Source organism: Agelaius tricolor, unplaced genomic scaffold, assembly GCF_023055355.1.
Source record: "Agelaius tricolor isolate 1412-34295 unplaced genomic scaffold, bAgeTri1.0.p SCAF_27, whole genome shotgun sequence".
Classification (NCBI taxonomy): domain Eukaryota; kingdom Metazoa; phylum Chordata; class Aves; order Passeriformes; family Icteridae; genus Agelaius; species Agelaius tricolor.
This window is the reverse complement of record NW_027269287.1, coordinates 8,264,544-8,287,522: the sequence shown is the minus strand read 5'-3', so window position 1 is coordinate 8,287,522 and position 22,979 is coordinate 8,264,544. Positions and strand designations below refer to the sequence as shown.

The following is a 22,979-nucleotide window of genomic DNA, read 5'->3' as shown; positions in this document are numbered from 1 at the left end:
TTGTAAGCTGCTATTACCTCACTGATTGCAGTAACTTTCAAATTACAGTGCAGTAGCTCTTTGTGTCTGTACTGCATCTCACATAGGTGTTAACTGCTTAGGAACTAAGAACTGAGCAGCCTTCTATTTTTTTCTTGAAGTGCTTATTGTAACATGGCTGCCAATGACATCTTTTTCTTTTTAGAACAATTCTTTAATATGGATTCATTTTGTCACTGCTGCAGTCAAAACGAACTGCTTCATAGTGCTTGGAATTTTACAGATTCCAGACACATCTCTGATTTCCAGAATGCCAATCTGTGCTGAAGCTGCTGAGACAAGTCAAGAGGCTGCCTCTGTCCCCTTCAAGCTGCTCTGCATCTCTTCAGCAGCCTCCTTCTCCCCTGTTGCAGGGTCAGCCCTGCCAGAGGACTGTCAAGGGGAAGCAGTCCCTGGTCTTGAGTTTGAGCACAAGCATGGCCAAAGTTTGGTATAAACAGAGCTCTTCTGTCCTCATTTTCCACAGGTTTATTTTCAACTTCCTTGAAGTAAAGAACTCTCTCAGTACCAAGATCTTTTATTCTGAAATTTCTTAGCCATGACTTTCTTTGAGAGCTATCTTGTGCTCACTCAGAAGGTCTCGTAGACAGCTAAGCCTTGTCTTGTCAAGCTACACAAAGACCTTAAATAACAGCTTAGTTTACTACAGCCCTGGGGCAGGGCTTACTGGTGTGTTGCAGATGATGAAGGGATTGGAGAGGAAGTAAAGAGCTGGAGTACTTGATCACAAACATCCTGAAAGATGAGAAACCAGATGCTCGGGTTTCAGTTGAGAACATGTAAGATGTGAAATACTCATGCAGTGATTTTCAGATTTCTGTTCCTTTGGAGAGAGGGCTGAGTGATTTTTTATATATATATAACTTACTACATCCACTGTGTTTCCACCATCAGCTGCAAATGTGAGAGTATTACAATGGATTTGGTTTGAGTCACACAGAACAGATTACAGTGGGTGAAATCTTCCTGGTGCAGACCAGGTACTCAGTGACTCAGGAGAAAGTCTTTGTAATTGCTGTGAACAGCCAGAATCATCTGGTGAAGCTCCTTATGCTTTGCAAGATACATCACTGTGACTGTCCCCATAAGAAGCAGCCACCATGTAACAGCAATACCATCTGACTGCTTCCCTCTTCATTTATACAGTGCATGCTCTATATTGAAGAGCTGCAACTCATTCAGTTGCCTCTTTTTCCAGCTACTGTTGGTGGAGAATGGGGAGTAAAGTATTGAAATAACACAAAATCCTTAAATATGATCACAGCAGCAGGATCTATATGAGAGAGAGTCACTGCTGCCTCCATATGAAGATTAGGGATCTTTCTAAAAAGAAATAGGTGCTCTAAAAAAGCTGGAAAACAGATTGTGACATTGCCTTTAAATGAAAAACCATTACCTTGAAACTTGTGCAAAAGTCATGGTGGCTCTTTGCAAAGACAGGTGGTCTAAACTGAGAGACGGCTGTGTGAGAGGTTTTTGAGAGAGACAGAGTCACTTCAATATCTTTTTGTCCTTGTTTGAAAGTGGTTTCTCCAGCAGCAGGTTACTGTAAAAATATATTTTTAAAATAAATTGAATGAAATCCTATTCTCATATGATCTCTGTTCATTTTGCACTTCCTCAAGCTCTTTCCAGATCTGTCTTTTAAATTTGGCAGTTCTTGCATGCAGTTTTTTAAATCACTTTTCATCTGATACAACTTTTCATACTTCTGTGATTTATCAGTTTTTTTCTGGTTTTAGTGATGGAAATCCCAGCTTTTCTTCTGCTCTTTTTTCTGCTCTTTCCTTTAAATACATAATACAGGTTCCTGCACACATTAACCAGTCTTCTGCTATCCACATTTTCAGTTGGTCTAGCTTTCTTATCCCATGTGGGGCAGCACTCCATAAATTGCAAGGAGAGGTCTGGGACCCCAGAGAAAGTGTCAATTGTCTTTTCCACAATGAACCAAGTAAACCAGGAAATTCCTTTTCCTGTCTGTGCCAGGACAAATGTGTTTTAAAATATTTATTTATTTATTTATATTCAATCATTTAAATCCAATGATTTCATCTCATACTGTGCCGTGTGAGACTCTGAACATAAATAATTCTTTTCAAGTTGCTTTCATGAGCCCATCTCAAGCTTTCCTACCAAAGAAGTGCAATGCAGTGGTGTAAACCCAGCCCAGCTGCTGGCACGAATAATGAGGCTGAACCCTGAAAGAGCTGTCTGTCTGAGGGACAGTGAGCTGTGCCCTCCCACTTCTGAGCCAGTACAACTCTTGGAGGCAATTCCCCCTTGCTGGTATGCTCAAACCTGAGCTGCCCAGTTGCCCACCCCTTGGTCTTCAAGTTGCACCGCATCCTCTGGTCAACTCCAAGTCTTGTCAATATGGTCAAATTCCTCTGACCTTCTTTAGCCCTTGCAACACAAGGGAGTCCTGTGGCTCTGCCTCCCAGGGAAGGTGTTTGCCAGCCTGGCAGAATTGTTGTGTTGGAACAGGGCTCTGAGTTTACAAACACTGCTGCGGGGCACAGGTGGCTGATGGAGTGAGTCATTTCCATGAATAACTGAGCTGCTGCCCTGCGCTCCCAGGATGGCTTCATCACCCGCAGACAGCCTGCAAGATCCATCATCCCTTGGGATGGCATCCCCTCTCAGACTGATGTGCAAAGGAGCATTACTGAAGACAGCTGCCAGAGCAGGATCTGCTGAGCAGAACTGCCCTCCTGGTGCAGGCTGAAGCTCATCACCTGCATTTCTCTAGCACCCCTGCTGAGTTTTCCTTCAGCTCCCAGGGCCTGAGCTGTGCTTCCACTGAAATGACATGCAAAGGAGTACCATACACGCCTCTATGTACATGTATTTGTACAGACAATAATGCATTCCTTATTCAACTTATTTAAGCGGGGCTTTGAAAGATTTAACTCCTGGTATTGCTGTATTTTTTTGTCACAGCAGTCCGTCTCAGCGGAGGGTAACCACATTTATTGGTGTGCTTTCTGCAAAATAATCACAAAATCTGTTAGTGGAGGAAGGAAATTCAAATGATACCTTTGAGATACCAACGGAGAAGTCAGAAACATTTTTAATATCTTCCTGGCTGCACTGAGTGTTGGTTGCCTTGAGTACAAAAGATTATCATCAGGCAGAATAAATGGAGATTAAAGTCTAGGAGCATAATAGTTCTAAGCAATTTCTAAATCTGATTTTGATCTGCGGCCTTCACCCTGATGCTAAGATACAGTGATCGTATTCTAATTGCTTTTGAATTCTGAAGTGGAATTAATTGCACAAAGCAAAGGAAGAGAAACTTTAAAAGCTGTGAAGGAATTCATTGAAAGGCTTGTTTCTGTGCCAAGGACTAACTGCTGCTGTGGAACAGAAACATGCCGTATTATTACTGACCAAAGTAATACTATGGTGAGGGTTTGTTTAAGTTTAAAACCTGGAACAGACAATCTCTTCCTTTTCTAAGGAAGAAGAGATCATCATTCTATCATTCCTTGTCAATGAATGATACTGGATGGTTCTCTGTGATGGCACCAGTGCTCACCTCGGTACAGGGAAACACCATGACTGAGTACATTGGGGTTACACAGATGTAAAGTAGTGCCATAATCCAGGATTACTTCCCTTCCCAGGATGTCCGGCGCTCTGTGTGAGATCTCTGTCTTTGGGAACAAAAACCCCTCAGATAAGGATCAGGGCCTGACTTTACTGTTGGCCCTGCTTGAGCAAAGGGTTCAACCTTATCTTGCAGATTTGCCTTCCAAAATTAATGTCTGTATACTCTGATTATAACTTGCCATTTTGCTGGCTGTGTCCTAAGGCACCTGGTTTTGTGTTGGATCTCAGGGTTTGTGTGCATGATTTGGTACCTCCTGGGATCAGGGTGAAGGAGTGTTGCTGCTCATTCCTGTCCCTGGCATGCCTGGCGGCCACCCCAGTGTAGTGGGATGTCATCCTGGAGAGTCTTACCAGTCTCTCCTTTACCAAGCCAATGCCTGTGCTAGGCTTGGTTTTCCTGAGACCATGTCACTGGTGCTTCTGTACACATCTGGTGAAAGGGTAGCTGATCCCTGAAGTCATTTAGAATACTTGTCAACCTAAAATTATGACTATGTCTCTGTTAGACTACGGAGTAGTCTTGAGTCACTTGAGTAAATTGTTTAAATTATTCCAAATGTCCTCAATAGTTCCTAGTGACTCCTAAATTTAATTTTTTCATCGGTCCTTATCTTGAAGGTTGCACCTACATGCCAAAATACAATTTCTGCAGTGTGTCTACTTTAGGAAAATACCTGAGGGGTGAAAAGCGTGAATTTCACATTTGATTTAACTCTGTTTGAAGAAACTACACCATCCCATTTAACATGGACTGTGTTGTTGGGCATCAGTGAATGTAGTTTGAAAATTATGTTTGTAAGGACAAAAATGCTTGGAAGTAAAACAAAAAGAGAATGCAGAGTTGCCTTTGAGGCAGCAGTTGGAGAGACGTGTGAAAGCCCACACAAAGGCATTAAAGCAGGCAGAACCTGAAGACAGGCAAGTATCACAAAAATTTTAATGTCATTGTGTTAATTTCAAACATATGCTTGCTAGCAAGCAATAATCACAATTTGTTTGGGCCTCAGTTAGGATGAAAAGCCTGCTTGCTTCCAGTCCTTCTAATATTTAATATCACTTTTCAAAAGGATGTTTGAACTGAAGTGTTTTATATAAGAGAGTGAGTAATAACAGCTCTGCATCAGTCAAGTGAAGTGATAATAACTGTAGGAGTGGGAAAAAACCCTAACAATAGCAAAATCTATCCAATTCATATGTTATTTCAGTTTGCTATAGGTACTATCTTTTCAAAATCATAGAATCATAGAATGGTTTGGGTTGGAAGGGGCCTTAGAGATCATCTTGTTCCAACACCTCCACTGTGTCCTGGGACACGTCCCCCAGACCAGCTTGCTCCAAGCCCTGTCCAACCTGGTTTCAACAGCTCCAGGGAAGTGTTATCCACAGCTTCTCTAAGCAATCTCTGCTAGCACTTCACCACCCCCACAATAAACAATTTATTCCTAATACATCATCTAAAGCTCTCTTTTACGTTCAACAGTCCCCTTACAGAAGCAGTTGTTAAGTCAGTTTATCACTATTAGTCATTTAAGTAGTTCTAAGATTTAATTTTTCAAGAACAAAAAAATTGTTGGATTGGGTTTGTTATTTTTAGTTTAAACCAAGCACCTGTGGTCAAAAAGTTTGTTTCCTGAAGCACTAATCTTTGCTCAAAAGAAAATAAAATGGTGCTGTGATCGTGTGTTTGTGATGCAGGGGAGTTTCCCACCTCAGCAGGGGAAGGAGAGATCTACAGGGCTGTTTGTTACATGAGTAGTATCAAACAACCTCTGTGTTCCAGTCAGGCCCCTCCTGGTTACTGCAAAAATTAACCCTGTCCTGACCAGAGCCAGGACACTGGAATAAGGTGAATAAATTATGCATAAACTAGAATCAATGGCCATTTTTGTTCAAAGGCTCAAAACCAAACCCTGGAAGCTGGCATCTGATTCTACCTCAATTTCTCTGCAAATGGAAAAGGAAAAAGAAGATATTTATACATAAAAATTAGTTATTTGAGACTGTGTTTAGGTGACTTAGGAAAGATTTGGTAAAGTCTGCCTTGAGGAGAAAGGGAGAACTGTGGATATCATTGACTTTTTACAAAGTTACATTACAAATACTGAAAATTATTGTTATGAACCACACTAGCAGTAACCTTATGAGGTTACATGGCCTCTGTGGTTCAGATCAAATGAGCATAATGGTCCCTTTGGGATGCAGATCCTGCCAACCTCAGCCAAGATGCCGAGGAGGATGAAGGTGGCTGGGCTCAATCTTGAGGGACACACTTGCTTATGACAATATTATTATTATTATTATTATTATTATTATTATTATTATTATTATTATTATTATTCGTTGCTGTTGTTATTGTTATTGTTATCATTGTTATTATTAATAATAATGATAATAATAATTATAATAATGATGATGATGATGATGATGTAATTATTTTACTTTTTAAACTTTCTCCCATTAGTATCCCTCTTCTATGGAGCTTACAACTATATATATATAGCAGGAGTAAGGCCACAGATAGTTTACTGCACTCTTTGGCCCAGCAAAGACTTGAAATATTAATGAAGAGATACTCATGGATATTTAATAAGAGCATACTCCAGTAGTACTACAGTTAATTTTCATATGTGAAAAAAGATCTATCTAATATGTCTATTGAAATTACTCTAGGCAGTAGAACACAGCTATTCTAACCTAACTGACTCCAAGAAGGAAGAGATAAGCATCCACTCTTCTGTGAAAGGTCAAATTTCTGAGCAAGGCTCAATTACCATGAAATCCTGCAATGTGTTTAAAATTCATCTGGATTTCAGTATAAATATCAGTTTGTACATTTACAGCACAACTGCAGACTGCAGTCAAAGATGACTGGGTCCCTGACAGCTGCACATTAATTGAAGAGGTAACTGGGCTTTAAAAGTGTTTTTGATTTGTCAAGTTATATGCAGAAGATCCAGTCTGTTCCAGAAGTTAAATTTTATTTCAGTTCTATAAAAAGAGCACATAAATCTGGTAGACTTCTAAAGCAGAAGTTTGAAAGGAGACAGATAATCCCTAAAGGACATTGAATTTATTTAAATTTTATATTAACTGGAAAAATATATTGGTATTTAGTAAATAAATACCTTGTATTTTATTTTAAATATTCAATGCCAACACATCTTAGTGTCTACAAAGCCTCTTCTCTTCAAGATTTCTATTTCTGATCACAACATTAGTAGGGTCTCATTAGCTTTTGATAATCTCAGCTTTTACTTCTATTCAGTTTCCAGTTTCTTTTCTGACATTTTTCTGGTTTTTCTTTCCTCTTAGATTGGTGACATTTCTTGTCCCTTTTGCATCATCTTGATCTCTATCATTTACTGCTCTCTGTCTCCCTGTTTCTCCTTCTCTTTCCCCAACTTTAATATGCTGACCACTTTAGCCTGTTATTGCCTCATTCACCTGTATTCATTTTCCTTTCTCTTGATGAGAATTCTCTTTTAAAGTTCTAGTCTATTTTTACTGCTGAATAGAACTTAGATTAAGTTTTACTTAAAATAAGCCTTTACTCAATTACTTACAATTTTAAGGGGTAGAACTATTGCCTTTGAAATATTGTTAGTGAAGGATTGTTATAGTCCAATTTTAAATTTTTTGCACTAGGTCTGCTATTCAGTGCTTAGCTGTTTTTCATTGTTCTGAATATGGATGCAAGATACTTTTGTTCGTTGCATCCTTTCCTGGAGCTCCCTCTTCTCTAAACCTTCACCAGAGTAACATCTCACCCCAAAAGTATTTCTGAATCTATAGAAGCAAACATACACTAAGTAAATGATAAACAAATCACAAAACTGTGGGCTCATGAGGTTGTGCAGCCACTGTAAGGCATGCTCACCTTTCTTCATCAGCAGCATCACTGTCCCATGCAGCTGTCTGAGAAGTGGGTAGATGTGCAAATGCATAAAGATTTTTTTCTTTTGTATATTAGGCAAGTCACAAATTAACCACAATTATAAAGGTAAATAGAACCTTTTTTTTTTTGTACCTTTCTTTAAAGTATGGAAAGTTAATTGGTCTCTACCTTTCTTACAGATGGCATTCAGTGCCTCACTTTGTTAATTAGCTTGTGGGACAACACACTTTCCTTTTCATTATTTTATGAATAATATTTTCATTATTTTATGAATAGTGTTTTCATTATTTTATGGCATAGATCTTCATTAGCTTTTTCTTAGTGTTTCAAATGGATGCTGATTAAGAGGTTTGTTCTGCTGTTTCATGGCACCCTGTTCATCACATTAAAGCAGTCGGAGTGAATTACCATAATGAAAAGCCCTCAATCACTTTGCTGACAGCCTAAATAGACCAGCTTTTTGTCATCACCTGGTGATGCATGGACACTGAGGTACACCTCTGGAGTGCATAGATCAAGCAAATGCAAGTTAAATGCAGATAAGAGAGGCAAAGGCCAGAATTGCAATCAAAAGGAGGCATTGATTTGAAGGACCAGGGGACCAGGGCTCACCACTCCCCTGGGAAACACAAGGCAAGAGCTTCAAGGCTTCACAAGCAGCACACAAAGTAAGAAAGAAGAGGATTAATGGAGCAGATATTCAGTTACAAGAGAAAGAATCCTGAATATTCTATACAGGGAATTCTTACAAATAGGAGGTTTGAAGAGAGGAGAGAAGAAGGTTTCAGCAGGGGGTTAATGCAACTCCATCCACATTACTGTGTAACTGGAGGGTTGAGAGCACTGCCTGAGGACCCACAGATATGAAAAGTTTTGCAAAGACTCTCAAGTGCCTTTGAAGTGTCTCAAGACTTGATGCACCTTTGTGCCCTCTGACATCTCATTTTCCCTTCACATAACATCATTATTGTGTGCAAAGTGGTTAAATGCATTATTGCAGTTTGGCAGACTACATGAGGAAGAGAATAAGGATGCTTGGGATTTGCATAAATGTTACTCTAATTTGTTGTTTCCCAGAGGAGACATTCCACAGCTTACAGTGAGATCATGATTTTCCAGTTACAGAAAACAGAGTCTGAGGAGAATGCCAGCACCAGTGCAGATGGACTGGGAATAGTACAGAAGGTGCGAGCTTTGAATATAGATTAAAAAGTATAAGGAAATTAAAACCTCTGATGGTTATATCAAAGAATTTAATTAGAGATGAAAGTCATCTATATATTTCAAGGACCTTTATAATTGAAAGTCATGGAACAGTGTATATTAAACTCCTGTATTGCATTTTATGAAGAGTTGAACAACCTCACAGGTGCACACCAAGGCTTTTGATTGCATAGTATTGTGTTGGACCTTTTCCCTGAGCAACAAAAATGTCTATGAGATAAAGTAATACACGTGTAACCATCTGTGGATTGGTAGACTTGTTCATTTTTTAATTCATTTATTCTTTTCTCAGTGTGACTGAAAAAAATGAATCTGTATTTATCAGAAGAGTGGCTTTTTTTACAGTTTATTACCTAATTCTTGTTACTGTAATAGATATTCCCACACCAAAAGAAATTCTTATTAAGAGGCAGAATGCAAATTAAATATATATTTCATTCAATAGGAATGCCAGTATAGCCAAGATGTTGAAGGCCGTTTTTTAAAAGATCACTTCTACTTGACACATAAATATTTACATAGTGTAGAAATGTACTCAGAAGGCCTGAACATTAACAAAATGCACCACAGTCAGCAAGTATCCATCTATTTTTCAAGGGAAGAGACAGTAAAAGAATAGACACAATTTGAATTAAGAAACAATCCACATTAATATTTTATTTATGACAGAATATAGGAGAATATATCATCTGCTGTGAGAAAGAGCAGTTACTCCCTTTAAAGTTTATTTATCCCCAGATGGTATTGGATTAAGGTTGGGCTACAAAAAAAGAGGAAAGCTGCCATCACAAGTTTCCATTTGGAAGGTTTCATCTGACTCAACAAGAGTAAATTACATAAACATGAGCATTTGTCTCCGATCACTCTGTACTGTTCTGAAAGTACATAACAATTTCAAATCCTGAAACTCAAGAACAGGAAAATGTGAAAAATTAATGATGTAGTGGCAGTCCTCTGTCAGTTCCGGCTCGCATCTCAACCACAGTGCTGGTGGCAGGAGCGCAGTTAAAGCTTGGCATTTCCCAAGGGGAACTTCAGCAGCAAAAAAAACAAGAAAGCACTGATGAATCCTGAATTACACCAAACTACACTATGCCTTAGTTTTATGGCAATCATTCATGTAAAACTGTAGTGTAATGTTTTATGGCAATCATTCATGTAAAACTGTAGTGTAATGTTGCCATTGAAATGGCAGGTCTAGAAGTGCAATTCCTTTTTGCAAGTGCAGTTGCTTTTAATGAAGTTAAAAAACAAGTGCAGTTGCTTTTAATGAAGCTTGCCTTTAATGTCATTTTCCTTTAATGTCATTTTCCTTTCCTTTAATGTCATTTTCCTTTTTCTCATCTTAAAAAAAAAAGGGGGCTAAGGACTTTGTTTCTAGCATCATACAATGATTACTTTGGTGCCTTCGTTGTACATTTTCTACTTTTACTTGTTCTGAGATCCCCCTTTTCAGATGTGGAAAACACTAACCAGTGCACCTAACATAGGGACAAGGAAGGAAGAGGGGGCCCCATAACATTGTTGTGGCACTTGGTGAGTGCTCAGCCTCTTGTTTCTTCTGAGTGTGGGTTGACTTATTTCTTCTTCATGCAAGTAGAAGTGGACTGGCCTTTTTTCCCACAATGATCCTCTTGTCCTGCTTTCCCAATTTGCTCTTCTTTCCTCTGCTGCAGGCAGACACCCCAGCACAGAAGATGGACCAAGCTCCAGTGCAGATGATGAAGGGAAGCATCACACCTAGGAAAAGTCATGGTAGGAACAGTGTATATTAGACTCCTGTATGGAGGAGAATGAGGTCATGGCTTTCCTAAAAGCATAAGCCTAGGAAGTCTGTCAACCTGAATTTAAAAACATCAGGAGACTCTTGCAGGTTCACCTATTTTGTTCTAAAGTAAATCAACCACAGAATTAAAATGCTCCCACATCTTTCTTTGCCAGTTTTGGATGTGTTGGCATCACTTTCTCATCTTGGATTCCCTGTCTCTCTCTGCAGTGGTCTGGGATCCTTTGGTACCCTATGATTTTTTCCTTGCTCTCCAGGTGATTATACACAGAAAGGAAGATATCTTTGGATGCATTCTTTTCTATAAATTGTGCATAGACACTCACACAGCAATTTTCCCTATCCCACCATTGCATTCCTAGCTCTTCTTTACAGCACATAATTTTCTTAATTTCAGAAAGGGGATGCTGGGGTTGGTACACTATTCTGTGCCATACGAAGAGTGTTTTTAAGCTCCCTGTTTCTCTGTGCCTCTCTTGCCCAAGGGCATACTCCTGGCATTTCTTATGCCGCATTATTACAAAAGTTATTTAATTATTTACCTTCTGTATTCCCCAAACTTTTCAGGGGACACTCAGTCATGAAATACCTCTTGTTCGGAATCTCTTGTTCGGAAATATCTCTTGTTTCTCAGTCAGACCATATTAACAATATTACTGGTTATTCTTTATTATTGCCTCATTCCTAGTTGATCTATTTTTGTGTTATCCAAAAATGTCAACAGCAGAGTTGTATAGGAAAAGTGTATAAGTGGCCTCCGGAGTATGTTCTCTTACATAGCACAGTTCCACTTTGTCTTTCTTTTTGAATCATAGTATTTTTGTCACAAAATGCTCCATGAAAGTCCACATATGTTAAACACATGTTAAATACAGCCAATTACTTGTATCAATGGAAATTTATAATCTCACCAAAGGAATAACTCAAGTTTCCTCAACAAGACCTACTTTCCAAAAGAAAAAATACAGATTTTACTGAAAAAACTGCAGAGTTTTATAAGTAGGAAGAAATAACTACTTCAGATGAAATCCAGACAAGATAGAAAAGAACAAATATCACCAAAATTTTTAGTGTGTGATGAAGAATAAGACAGGAAAGTATAGTTATTTTTTCCTGGCTTGAATTTTTTTTCTAGCATGACAGAGTGAAAGCTTATATCTGGTACTAAAATGGAGATATAAAATGAGTGTGAAATACATTTATGCTACTCTGAATTGCCTCTGCACCAATGGGCTAGCAGAAATTAAAAGGAGTGTCCTAGGATAACCCAAATGCTGCTGTATTCCATATCCATCTGTGCCAAAAATGTGTTACTTTAATGTCCAGGGGTACATCTGGAAATGGAATTGCAAGGCTGGGAGGTTTGCCATGGTCCCTTTAGAAGGTCAAAGCACAAGGAAGGAAGGCAAGCTCTCTCCACTTTGTTTATTTTTAAGTATTTTTTTCTGTCTTGTACTGCCTCAAGGGAAATTCTGCAAGTGTTTGCCTGCAGCTGCAGCTCCTCTGGGCCAGGTGGCTTCACTCCGTGGCTGGCCAAGGAGACCTTGTGACTGTGCTTTTCCTTACCTTGCCTTGCCTTGCCCTGCCCAGCCCTGCCCTGCCCTGCCCTGCTATGCCCAGCCCTGCCCTGCCCTGCTATGCCCAGCCCTGCCCAGCCCTGCCCTGCCCTGCTATGCCCTGCCCTGCCCAGCCCTGCCCTGCCCTGCCCAGCCCTGCCCTGCCCTGCCCTGCCCAGCCCTGCCCAGCCCTGCCCTGCCCTGCCCTGCCCAGCCCTGCCCTGCCCTGCCCTGCCCTGCCCTGCCCTGCTATGCCCAGCCCTGCCCTGCCCTGCCCTGCCCTGTGCTGCTGTCTCAGGCCATGGGAAGGCAAAGCCCCTGGATGAGTTCCAGACCCTGACCGAGTGCCAGCTGCTGGAACACAGCAGGCTGTCTTTCTCAGCAGAGGTGCTGCTGCTCTGAGGGATAAGCAGTAAAGAGGGGGAGGAAGGCTGAAGCCACTTCCCTTTTTCTCCCTACATGAGGTTGCCCGTGGCAGCCTTCATCTTGGGAAGGGTGGGAGTTACCCTACCATTCTGGGTTTCTCTTTGTTCCTGAGGAGGTCATACCTAGTAATTATCCACTTTTTTCCTGTTGCTGCTTTGTTTGTTAGTAAACTGTTGGTTTTTTCCCTTGTTTCTGCTCTTACTAATTTTCTCCTTGTTGGTGGAAAGGAATTGGTTGAAACTAAGTGGAGGTAACCCATTTTAGAGTGTCCACCTTTTAAACTGTCTTAAACCTCAACACATTGTCATCCTTCCACAGAGGTCTCCAATACTAGGTCTATTTATGGTCGGACTTCGAACTGCCAAATTAGTTTCCATAGTGGCACAATCCCATATCCTTGTTTGCATCTCAAAATGAGCATTTCAAAATACAACTCAAAGCACCATTTCTGGGAGCAGGTTACAGAATCACAGAATCACACAATGGGTTGGAAAGGACCGTAAAGGCTGTCTTATTCCAGCTTCCCTGGGAGACATTCCATTGGACGAGGCTGCCCAAAGCCCATCCAATCTGGCTTTGAACAGATGGGGCATCTACAACTTCTGTGGACAGCCTTTTTCAGTGCCTCAGCTTGTTTTTCTTTCTTGGGGAAAGTAACTACATTTTTTTTCTCAAAAATTTATAGCTGCACAAATAATACATCCATTTTCCCTTTAGAAACACACTTTAGGTTGAAAAGTGTAGAAGAAACTAGGAAATGCAAAAATTAGGAAATTAATTTTATTCTCCCCCTCAAACTCCTGCAGTACAGTGCAGCCCTTAAAGAATAACACACTACTTTGGCTTCCTTGTAGCAGGGAACAGAGGGTGTTTTCTAGGAGGGGGTCAATGGCTAAGTGGAGAAGGCATTTGCATGAAGGGATGTCCTTATTGTGTGCAGGGCAGGGTTTGGTTCCAGTGAAAGCATAGACCTGCTGCCAAAGTGCTTTCCGGATACACCCTACCAGCCCTGAACAAGGATACAGCCCAGCAGAAGTAGGTCTTTGACATCTTGTCCTACCCCTGTAATTCAGTATGTGTCCTGATTTGTGATTCATTGCAGTTTTAGAGGTCTGATCTAAAGATGGAAGGAGTAGGCTCTTCTGAAGTGACTCATCCTGAGGGTATCTGAATAGGTCACAAATATTAATTTAAGGAAACCCTTGTGCAGTTTCTGTGACCTTTAACAGATACAGAGAGGAGCCAGGGAATGGTTTTTAAAAATCTGATTTTACTTGTTGGACTGAAAAGAGAGGCCTGAGGCTGATATTTCAGTGTAATTCAGCACTACACAACACTCATCCAGTCAAAGCACAGCTCTAACCCCTTTGAAAATAAATACCCTGTTCTGTAAAATACAGTTTTTTTCTTTTATTGGCTTTTTAGTTTAAATGTTCCCCATTGAGTGGATTTTATTTTTTAATAATATAGAAAAGGACAAATATGAAGGAAAATTTCAATTGTAAATGCTTAAAGTTTGCAAAAATTGTTGCTGATGGGTTTGTTGGTCCCACAGGCCATGAGCTGTGGGAGTCCACAGGGACAGTCCTGCTGGGTTGTGTCATAGTTGTGCCAGTCGCACTTTTCCAGCAAAGGGAGACAATTTAACATCCATGAAACCTGGGGCACAGGTGATGGAGAAAGCTGTAATAACTCTGAAATAAAATATGTTTTTAAATCTGTCATTTATGCACCTGTTCCTTGCCCCCCTTGCACACAGAGTATGGACAACCAAAATTCTGAGTATCCTGGGCATTCCCATTTTTGTTCTGCATCAGAAAATAACATTCTTAAAGGGTGGAATGTACTGCATAACACAAGTGTATTTTTGGCAGTGTATTTAACACTGATGCGAGCCTGATACCACAAGTCCATGAAGACAGAGATACAGAATGGGACCACCAAACCCTTGCTGCAAAAGCAGGATGAGATACAGCCATTCATTAGGATGAAAAGCAGCTGCCTTTTGTTTATTGAGGGAAATCAAAAGTCTCCTTCTCCATCTTGTTCCCTGGACTCCTGCCAGCATTACTGTCCTGGAGCTCACCATCCCTGGGTAAAATGAAGCCATGCTGCTCCTGGCTGATGGTCACCCCAAGTCTGTGCACAGAATCTCAATTGATAAACAAATATCTTATGGGTGTTGTCAGAACTGATGGTAGGCACATCTCTCCTCTACCCCAAGACTTTTAGTAGAAATGATTTTCTCTTGCAGTTTGCAATCCTGTCCTGGCCTGATGAAGGATGTCTTATCAAAGGTCTGATCTTTAAGACCCTTTCCATCAACAACCATTCCATGATTTTCCACTTGGCACTAGTTCCTTTCATGTCCCTGATCAACTGGGACATTTCTCTGCCTCTGCCTTTAGTCTCAAGAGGATTGTCTCAAGAGGAGTGTCTTTAGTCAGGCTCAGTTTCATTCTTAGTGGCAACAGCAAACCAGCATTTTCTCCAACACAGGCTTTGTTGAAGGATATTCTTCCTGCTTTGGGAAAGATTTAGAGTATGAGGGAATCAGATTTCCTTGTGGAACCTTTCTTTTTGTGTTAATGCTTGAGAAATCAACATTGATCAGCCACTCTGATTTGCTACATGCCAAAAGCAATTCTCCAAATCTCTGCTAATTCTTTAGAGGCTTTGACATGTTCTCACTTCATTGTTTTCTTTGCTGTTGGTGCTCTAGCCTTATCAAATCCTCACAACCATAATACACTAAGCAAACAAGCACCTGGGATTAGGACCTAGAGCAGAGCAATTTACAGCAACAAAGGAAAATATTACCTTTGGATGCTTACAGCATATTTAGATGCTTAGAGAATATTTCTAGCAAAGCTGTAGTGCAGACACTTGATCTGCTGTACTGCAGATACTTGATCTGCAGATGGTGTTAGAGGAACTGGATAGTCTAAAATAAGGAAGTGGTTTTATAGCATTGCTTACTACCATACTATCAAAGTCTTGGAAAAAAAATCAGTATGAAATTATCATAGACCCTAATTTTAACTCAAATTAAATTCAGATGAGCCATGACTGCATAGTTCTTGAGATAAGTGTATAGAAAATCAATTGTTTATTGAAGTACACAGAAAACCAATTGAATTTAGTGGCATTTGTAAGACTTTTGAGGCTTCAAAAACAACAACAAAAAAATCTGAAATTCTATTACATCTTTGCTTGAAACAGAGGTTGGTAAATGTCACATATAAATTTGACAAATAATAGTAAGTAATCAAAGGTCTTTAGGCAGGAGAAGGGAAACCCATTATGCATCTCCAGTACAAAACCATGTATCAGTTTAAATAGAAAGTGAGCCTGAACTTTCATTGCCATCTGTACTGAACTTTGTAAAGAGTTTTGATTATGAAGAATTTTGTATAGATTAGAATATTTGAGTAAGGAAAAGTAAGAAGTAAACCAAAGCTTGAGTTTTGATGTTATACTTTAGATAGAAATACACTCACTCTTTATTTCCCTTGAAAAAAATACCCTGCACTATCTGTATTTCCATTGAGCTCAGTCTCCACACCCCAACAAATATACTGAAGTCAAATAGAATCTAAGCCTTTGAACCAAAACACGACCAAGACTCATTAATCTGCTTTCTATTTCATATGACTTTTTTTCCTTTACTTTCCCTAGTCCCCTCCCCTTGGTTTTCATAAGTAACTGCAAGTGCCGTTATACAAGAATAAAATCAGAATTTAACTGCAATGTGGTGGCCATGGTGAGAACTTTGCTGCCACTGGAGCCAATCTTAGTGCTGGATGCACCATGGGCTAGAGCTGCACTACTAGAGGAAGGGAAATGCTCTTTGCTACATCTTACCTCAATATCCTGGCTGAGCTTTTTGACAATGTTTGGGATGTGGTTCTTCAGCAGCTGGGCATCAGTCTCCTTGTGCTGAGAACCTTTGCTTCCCTCAAGGTAGGAGACATGGAAAGCCACAGTCCTCTCCTGACTGGATAATTGCTCTTCCAGCAGGTGAGCCCTGTCTCCAAGGCAAAGAGGAGGGGAAGGGTCTATGCTATGAAAACAAAGAACCCCTGTCATGGTCAGCATGGTCTCCTGCCTGCAGTGGGGCCAGTCTCACCCTGGCTGTCAAGGCTGGCTGCTGTACTGGGGCTTTGATCCTCCCCCACACGGCTCCATCTCTGCAATAGCTCTAGAAACAGCAACGTGGAGGGCTAATTTGAGCATTGGTCCCCTTAATGGCCTTGGAGATGTAAGTGATATTTTGCTAGCAATTACACAAAACCCAGATAGCATCAGGATCTAGGCTAATGTTCAGAGGCAGAGGTTTTGAGGTGCTTCTGTAATGCCATTATTGAAATCCTCATTTTAAGCTCTTCCTGTGTCAATTTAAATAAAGACAAAAATAACATGGTCAGTGACCATGTTCAAAAACACCCAAGTGGATATGGTGGTGCTTGTACAGAACATCCCCAGGTTCCTGACTGAGAGTGGGCCAAAAGGGGAGCACATGCTGAAACCAGCAGCTCCTTGTGCTTGCCTTGCTTTACATGCAGCTACCCAATGTAAAGAGGTCTGAAATCCTACAAGTTTTCTTACAACTACTGCCTCCTCTGAAGCTGCTGCCTAAAACCCCTGCTGAGCCAGGGGCTCAAATATGTTTATCCTGCTGTTCTCTGGTAGGATAAACATGAAAGTGCTTCTTTATGGCAGCCCCAGCATCTCTCTTACCCTTTACAAGGGGCACTGGACAAACACAGAGGCACCTACAGGTCCCAGTGCAACTGATTGACATATTCATATCTCTCTTTTGGAAGTCTCTTCAGGACAATCAAAACCAGGGCTTGCCACAGGCTGCTGGGGTCCCCACTATGCTTATACCAAGCAGAACCCCACTCAAAACACTGTTTGGTGAACAGAATACCAGTCCCAAAATCTGTAGCTTTATATAGCCTCTTGCCAAAATAATCCCTTTTCCTTTCTCCCTCTCCCAGGACCCTTCCCATCCCTTCTGCTGGGGTGCCCTCATTTTCCCATGGTGGCCCAGGGACCTTCCCCTCACTGCTTCCCTTCCTCTTTTCCTTCTTCCCTCCTTCACTCTCAGTAATATAGCCTGTGAATCTTCTCCACCAGCACAAGGACAGAGCAGCTGGGGTAGCTTCAAGCTCTTTTTCCACTTCTATCTGGTCAGAAGACCAAATAAAATTAGGCAAAATTATATAAAATTAAATAAATTACTTCCATGGTGAAGGTCAGTAGTGACACTTCTATGTAGCCCTGGATGACTAATAATTCTCTCTAAACTTGCAGAAAATTCAAGACTTTGAAGTTTCTCAAAAAGAAACTTTCACAGCTGTTCACAGCTTTTTAACAATTTTCTAATTTCTTGGGCATGTTAAACAGATCTGATGGTAGTTTAGTCCTGACACTGCTTGATGAGCACACTTACAGCAATATAGCGATACGTGCAAGGAATGTATCTCCTTTCACACAAGGAGAAAGCTATCCAAATTGGGCATCTAGATTTTCTCTTTTTATTATTGTTACTTCTGAGTGTTTTAGGGAAAAAAAAAAACAACAACTTGGAAACATTTCCTAACAGACTTTTCTGGTGTCACAGCCACATTTTCAACTTTGGGAAACCCAAGTTTAAGTCAGGAGCCCTCAAGATTAAAGTGACAGCATTAAATTCAGAGGAAAAACATTTATAAATTTGACATCAAGTGGAGCTGATCAATTTGTCCTTACTTAAGGTTGTTCCCTCCATTTTATGACAGGAAAGGCAATCTACTGTGGTGACATTTCAAAAGGCTGTGAGAAATGAACATGTGCCCTCAACTCACGACAAACTTGGACAGTTCTGTCCTCACATCTCTGCTTATTCAGCAGAGAGCAGGCAGGAATATGGCTAAAGGGGATCTGGACTATTTTCTGGTCAAGCTGCTGACAGAAGCATAGGTGAAAATATATCCAAGATATAAATGTTGTTCCAGGACACTGCTGTCACTCCTGACACAGAGACTCTCTCACAGTATGTGCCTTCCTGAATAGCCACTTCCACCATCCCTGCATGGTGTCAATTCCAAAAATGAGTCTTGCTCACTGATCAAAGGACAGGACTGAGAAAGTAGGTATGCTTTTCAGAACTGAAGAATGGCTCCTGTACAACCTGAGTTGTTGAGTTGTTGACTGAGTTGATTAATATATTTCATAAACCACTTCTTTTTGTTCAGCTTTTGGAAATCCATACCCAAGGAAGAAATTTTATAACCAATGAAGATCAGTTCACAGTGACTTGCATACTGAAATTTTTGCCTGCAGGGAGTAGAACCATTTGCACTGTTGATGTAGGTCACAGTGACCTTCCTGAAGTGTCTCAGTCACTCCTTCTTTCTCATTATAACCCAGCTGCAATTTTTCCCATGTTCTCTGAGAACCAGGGGCCACACCTGCTGTGCAGAGCTCAGTTAAAAGACACCAAAACTAATTGTCAGGACTGGAATGGTTTCACTGGAGCTATTTTAACACTGATCTTGAAAGAGCCTTCCAAACCTTGCAGGAATTTACTACATAACAACATAAATTATGTGCAGCTGCTGTTTCAATATAGTGATTGGCGTTCAGCTCCTAGACCAATTACTACAAACATTTACTGTACTTCAGCATGGGGAAGTAATGCCTGTACAAAAAAATAGCTGAAAGTTGGTCCTGTAGGTGTTTTTCCCTACTCCTAGAAGTTATCTACAGTACCTTCCATGCCTGAAGAAGCTCCAGACAAAATCCAGAGACAGAGCCTAATAAGCTGTGTGACTCAACTGCTTTGAAAGAGATGACCTCGAAGAGGCATTGAAACTAATGGCATAAAATTTGGCCAATAAAAGAAAGAAATTAAGGTGTCAGCATTTTTAAGAGTTCATGTTAGTTTACTCTTCTGGCTAGTGAAATTAGCAGGTCAGATGTTTCAGATATGTCTGAGATTTTTCCTCAAGCAGCAGCCACATGATGTCAACCAAAGCATGACTTGTGAGGCAGAAAAGGGGCCATGTGTCAGAAACAGCGCTCAGCATCACCACAGGGCAAGAGATCCAGCAGCATCCACCACGGAAACCTGCTGCACCTAGGTGGGACATGGTGTAGACTCATCTTTGTGTTAACTCCAGCGTGAAATAAGTGCTGTGACTCTACCTCCCTTGGTCGTTTTGATGTTTGTAGCAGAAGTGCAAGGGCAGCATCTCTGCTGCAGACACATAAAGATAGACATAAGTGACTCTGAGGATGGGGAAAGGGAAAGGAATCAGTGGCCATGCAAGAGGGCTCCAGAGGATCTAAAATGATTGTGCATAGGTTTGTGCAGAGATACAAGCCTATCAGCATTCCAAAAACTCTTCATATTCATTGACTATCTATGAAACATGTTTGGTCTAGTAGTAGGAGATTGTTCAGTGACATGATGAGAAGCCAGGAGCTTTGTATGTCCCTATAAACAGCACAGGAAGCCAATCCTTGCCCAGTTGTAGTGTCCTGGTTCCATCCAGGACAGGAGCAGCTTCTCCATCCAGGACAGGAGAGCTAACTTTTGCCGCAGCCAGGAGTAGCACAGCGCAGACCCTGAGGTTATTTGATACCACCTCACACCATGTCCTGGGGGAATGGAGTAGGGCAGTGTTTTTCCAGTTTTCTTGGGGTGTGTGGTCAGGGTGTCAAGAAAATTAATCCACAAACACTAGACATTTATGTTTAAAAAGGAGACATAGGAGTCCTGTAAGACTATTAGAATAAAGGGAGAGGCCATGGGGGGTTTCCCCGGGGTCTCTACAATTTTTGGAGGATGCAGCTTCCTTTCTTTTTATCCTAATTTCCCAACCATGTGTCCCTCTCTCTTTCCCCATTGGCTGAGGTACTTGAGAGATACAGACTTCCCAAAATGCCTAAGACCCCCTTCTAATGTATATCCCCCGACTTTGTCTTTTCCTTGCGTCACTCAGTGGAATTCCTTATGGAATTTATTGTTCTTCCCATTGCTTCTTTCATCTCTCAGTATCAATTTTATTCATCACCTAGAGTTTGTTTGTAAAGACAAATCTCTCATTCCATTTATCAATCAGCGAAATCCTTCCCATTTTTTTATTTTTTTTTATCTCTCAGTATCTAACTTTATTTACCGGCAGACCCACAGTTTGTTTTAAAGACGAGTCTTAGTCCTTTCAAGGCATTGCTAAGTTCCACATTGTGAAAAGTACATATTACGTGGTTGGCTCTGCGCAGATATTAAAATGAATATTATATGTGTTATGTTAGAAAGCTATACTGTATTAATTTTTTTAAGTAGTTTTAGGTTATAACATAATACTAAAATAGAAACTATACAATATAAGATACTTTTTTTAACTAGCTCAAGAAAGGATGAGATAACCAAGAAATTCTTTGTACAGAGATAACAGCAACAAGACACCTAAATCTCCAAAAGAAAAATTATTGCCTCCTTCCCACCTCTGAGGAACCAAGAGGATTAAAGGGAAGAAGTTGACAATAACCAGAGAACACCCTTTGTTTGAAAAGAATTTATGCAACATGTATGGGATATACGAATATGCAATAGGCTATTGCTTTTAAGGGTTAATCCTCTGTTAGTGGGTGTGCTTTCAGGGCTTAATTGCCCTAGGAAGGCATCCAGACAAGTGTATTTCTTTGCTTTTTATTGTCCTCTATTGTCCTAACTCTGATTGTTGAAATTCTTATTACTCTGATTTTTATTACTGTTTTTATAACCATTTTATTACTATTAAACTTTTAAAATTTTAAAACAAGTGATTGACATTTTTCACACACTTCATGAGCAATTGTGGGTGAAATGACTCTTACACATAAAAAAATTCCTTTATGCTGCTTACATATGCTTATCTTTCATGGTAACAATGCCCCGCAGAGTAGTGGGATGATAAAAGTGGGAGAGGGAAGATCTTGAGAGCAATCATCTCTCGGGGCAGACTAGGAGCTTCAGACAAAGTTTATTACAGAAGTCCTCCCTTTCAGTTTGGAGGGGCAGAAAGGACACCTTTGATTTCTGAACTCCTTCTCTGTGATGAGTCTAGGTGCAGCTGGATCCCACTGTTGTCCCTAAAAGCCATATTCATCACCCAGTGTGCAGTAAGCCAATCTTATACACAGAGCTGACATGTTTGTTTATCAAACAGTTGTGCAAAGAAGGTGCTGCATGGTAAATCCACAAAGCTAGCACAGCAAAACTTCTCTAAATTTTATATTTTATATCTATTTTGGCAAACAAAGAAATCACAATTCATTAGCTACCAGTTGCCTAGTTTCCTTATTAATTAGTATCCTACCTTCTATTGCTTGAATGATTCTCTCACTTCTGATGTTAATTAGTCTGCCTGCTCAGTCTTACTCTTATTCTTGATGGGTCAGTGAGTTTCTTTAGCCAGTGGTCTGTGAGTTGGTGGTTGCAATCTCACCCCCTAGAATTACCTTCCAACCAGCTAGCTGGTGTACACGCCCCACACTGAGCTCCCTTGCTGTGGCAGGAGCCTGAAGCAAGACACTGTAAACTGGTGCCAATTCCTTGCTTTACAAAGGGCACAGGAACCTGTGGTGCCAGCCAGGTGACAACAGCCACAGCAGGGATGAACTGAATAGGAATACCCCAGAATATGTGTGAAGGGTATAAATATAAATGCTCGGGTGGTCCTTTGTTCACAGTCCCTCCTTTGAAGCTTTAAGGTCTGTTTCACTGACAAAGCAAGACCTTGTTTCTCAACACCCTACTCACTCTTTGTAACTCTCTGGGCATACTGTTAACTATTTCTGACTCTTGAGATGTCACAGTCTTAGCCCCAGTCTTTGTCAACTTTGTCAGTTTATAATCTGAAGGATTATATATGGAAGTGAATCTTTATGCAACTTTGTCCTGTGGGATTAAGGAAAGTAAATCAGATGTATACTGAAAAAAATTTGTCACTCTAATGATTAGACAAAAATATCTTAATCAAAATAATTTCCTATGTGTAATACGTGGCTACAACTACTAGGACAGTGTAGTGTGCCATTTATGAAGCAATATTGAAGTCGCTATATGAAATCAAGTAAATTGAGATTGCTGTTTCTCACCCATATCAACACAGCCTCAAGGAGTAACCTTGAGAGTAACCTTGAGGTCCTCTCCCAAGGGAGGAATCTCCACACACTCCAAGGAGGATTACATTAGAGGACCCTGTCGTTAAAAGATGGCACTGGGCATTCATGGTGTTCAGAGTCAGTCATGCATCCCTGGCCCAGCTGACTCAGTTAGACAAGTTGTCAATAGTGTAACTTTTTAGTTCCTTTGTCAGTACTCTCTCAGATGTGCCATACCTTCATTTCACTATCAGGATGTTTAAGTTTGGGGTTGATCACAGCATTCTTCAACACCAAA

At 40.5% G+C, this 22,979-nt stretch overlaps 1 protein-coding gene across 1 annotated transcript; it reads right to left on the bottom strand.

The window, feature by feature from the left end:
- Nucleotides 1-1,601: 1,601 nt before the first annotated feature.
- On the bottom strand, nt 1,602-16,630 carry FAM81B (family with sequence similarity 81 member B). The gene is given in 6 exon segments (XM_071448648.1): nt 1,602-1,717; nt 1,720-1,768; nt 1,770-1,826; nt 4,006-4,030; nt 4,032-4,153; nt 16,406-16,630. Coding segments are annotated over 6 exon segments (594 nt in total).
- Nucleotides 16,631-22,979: the final 6,349 nt, after the last annotated feature.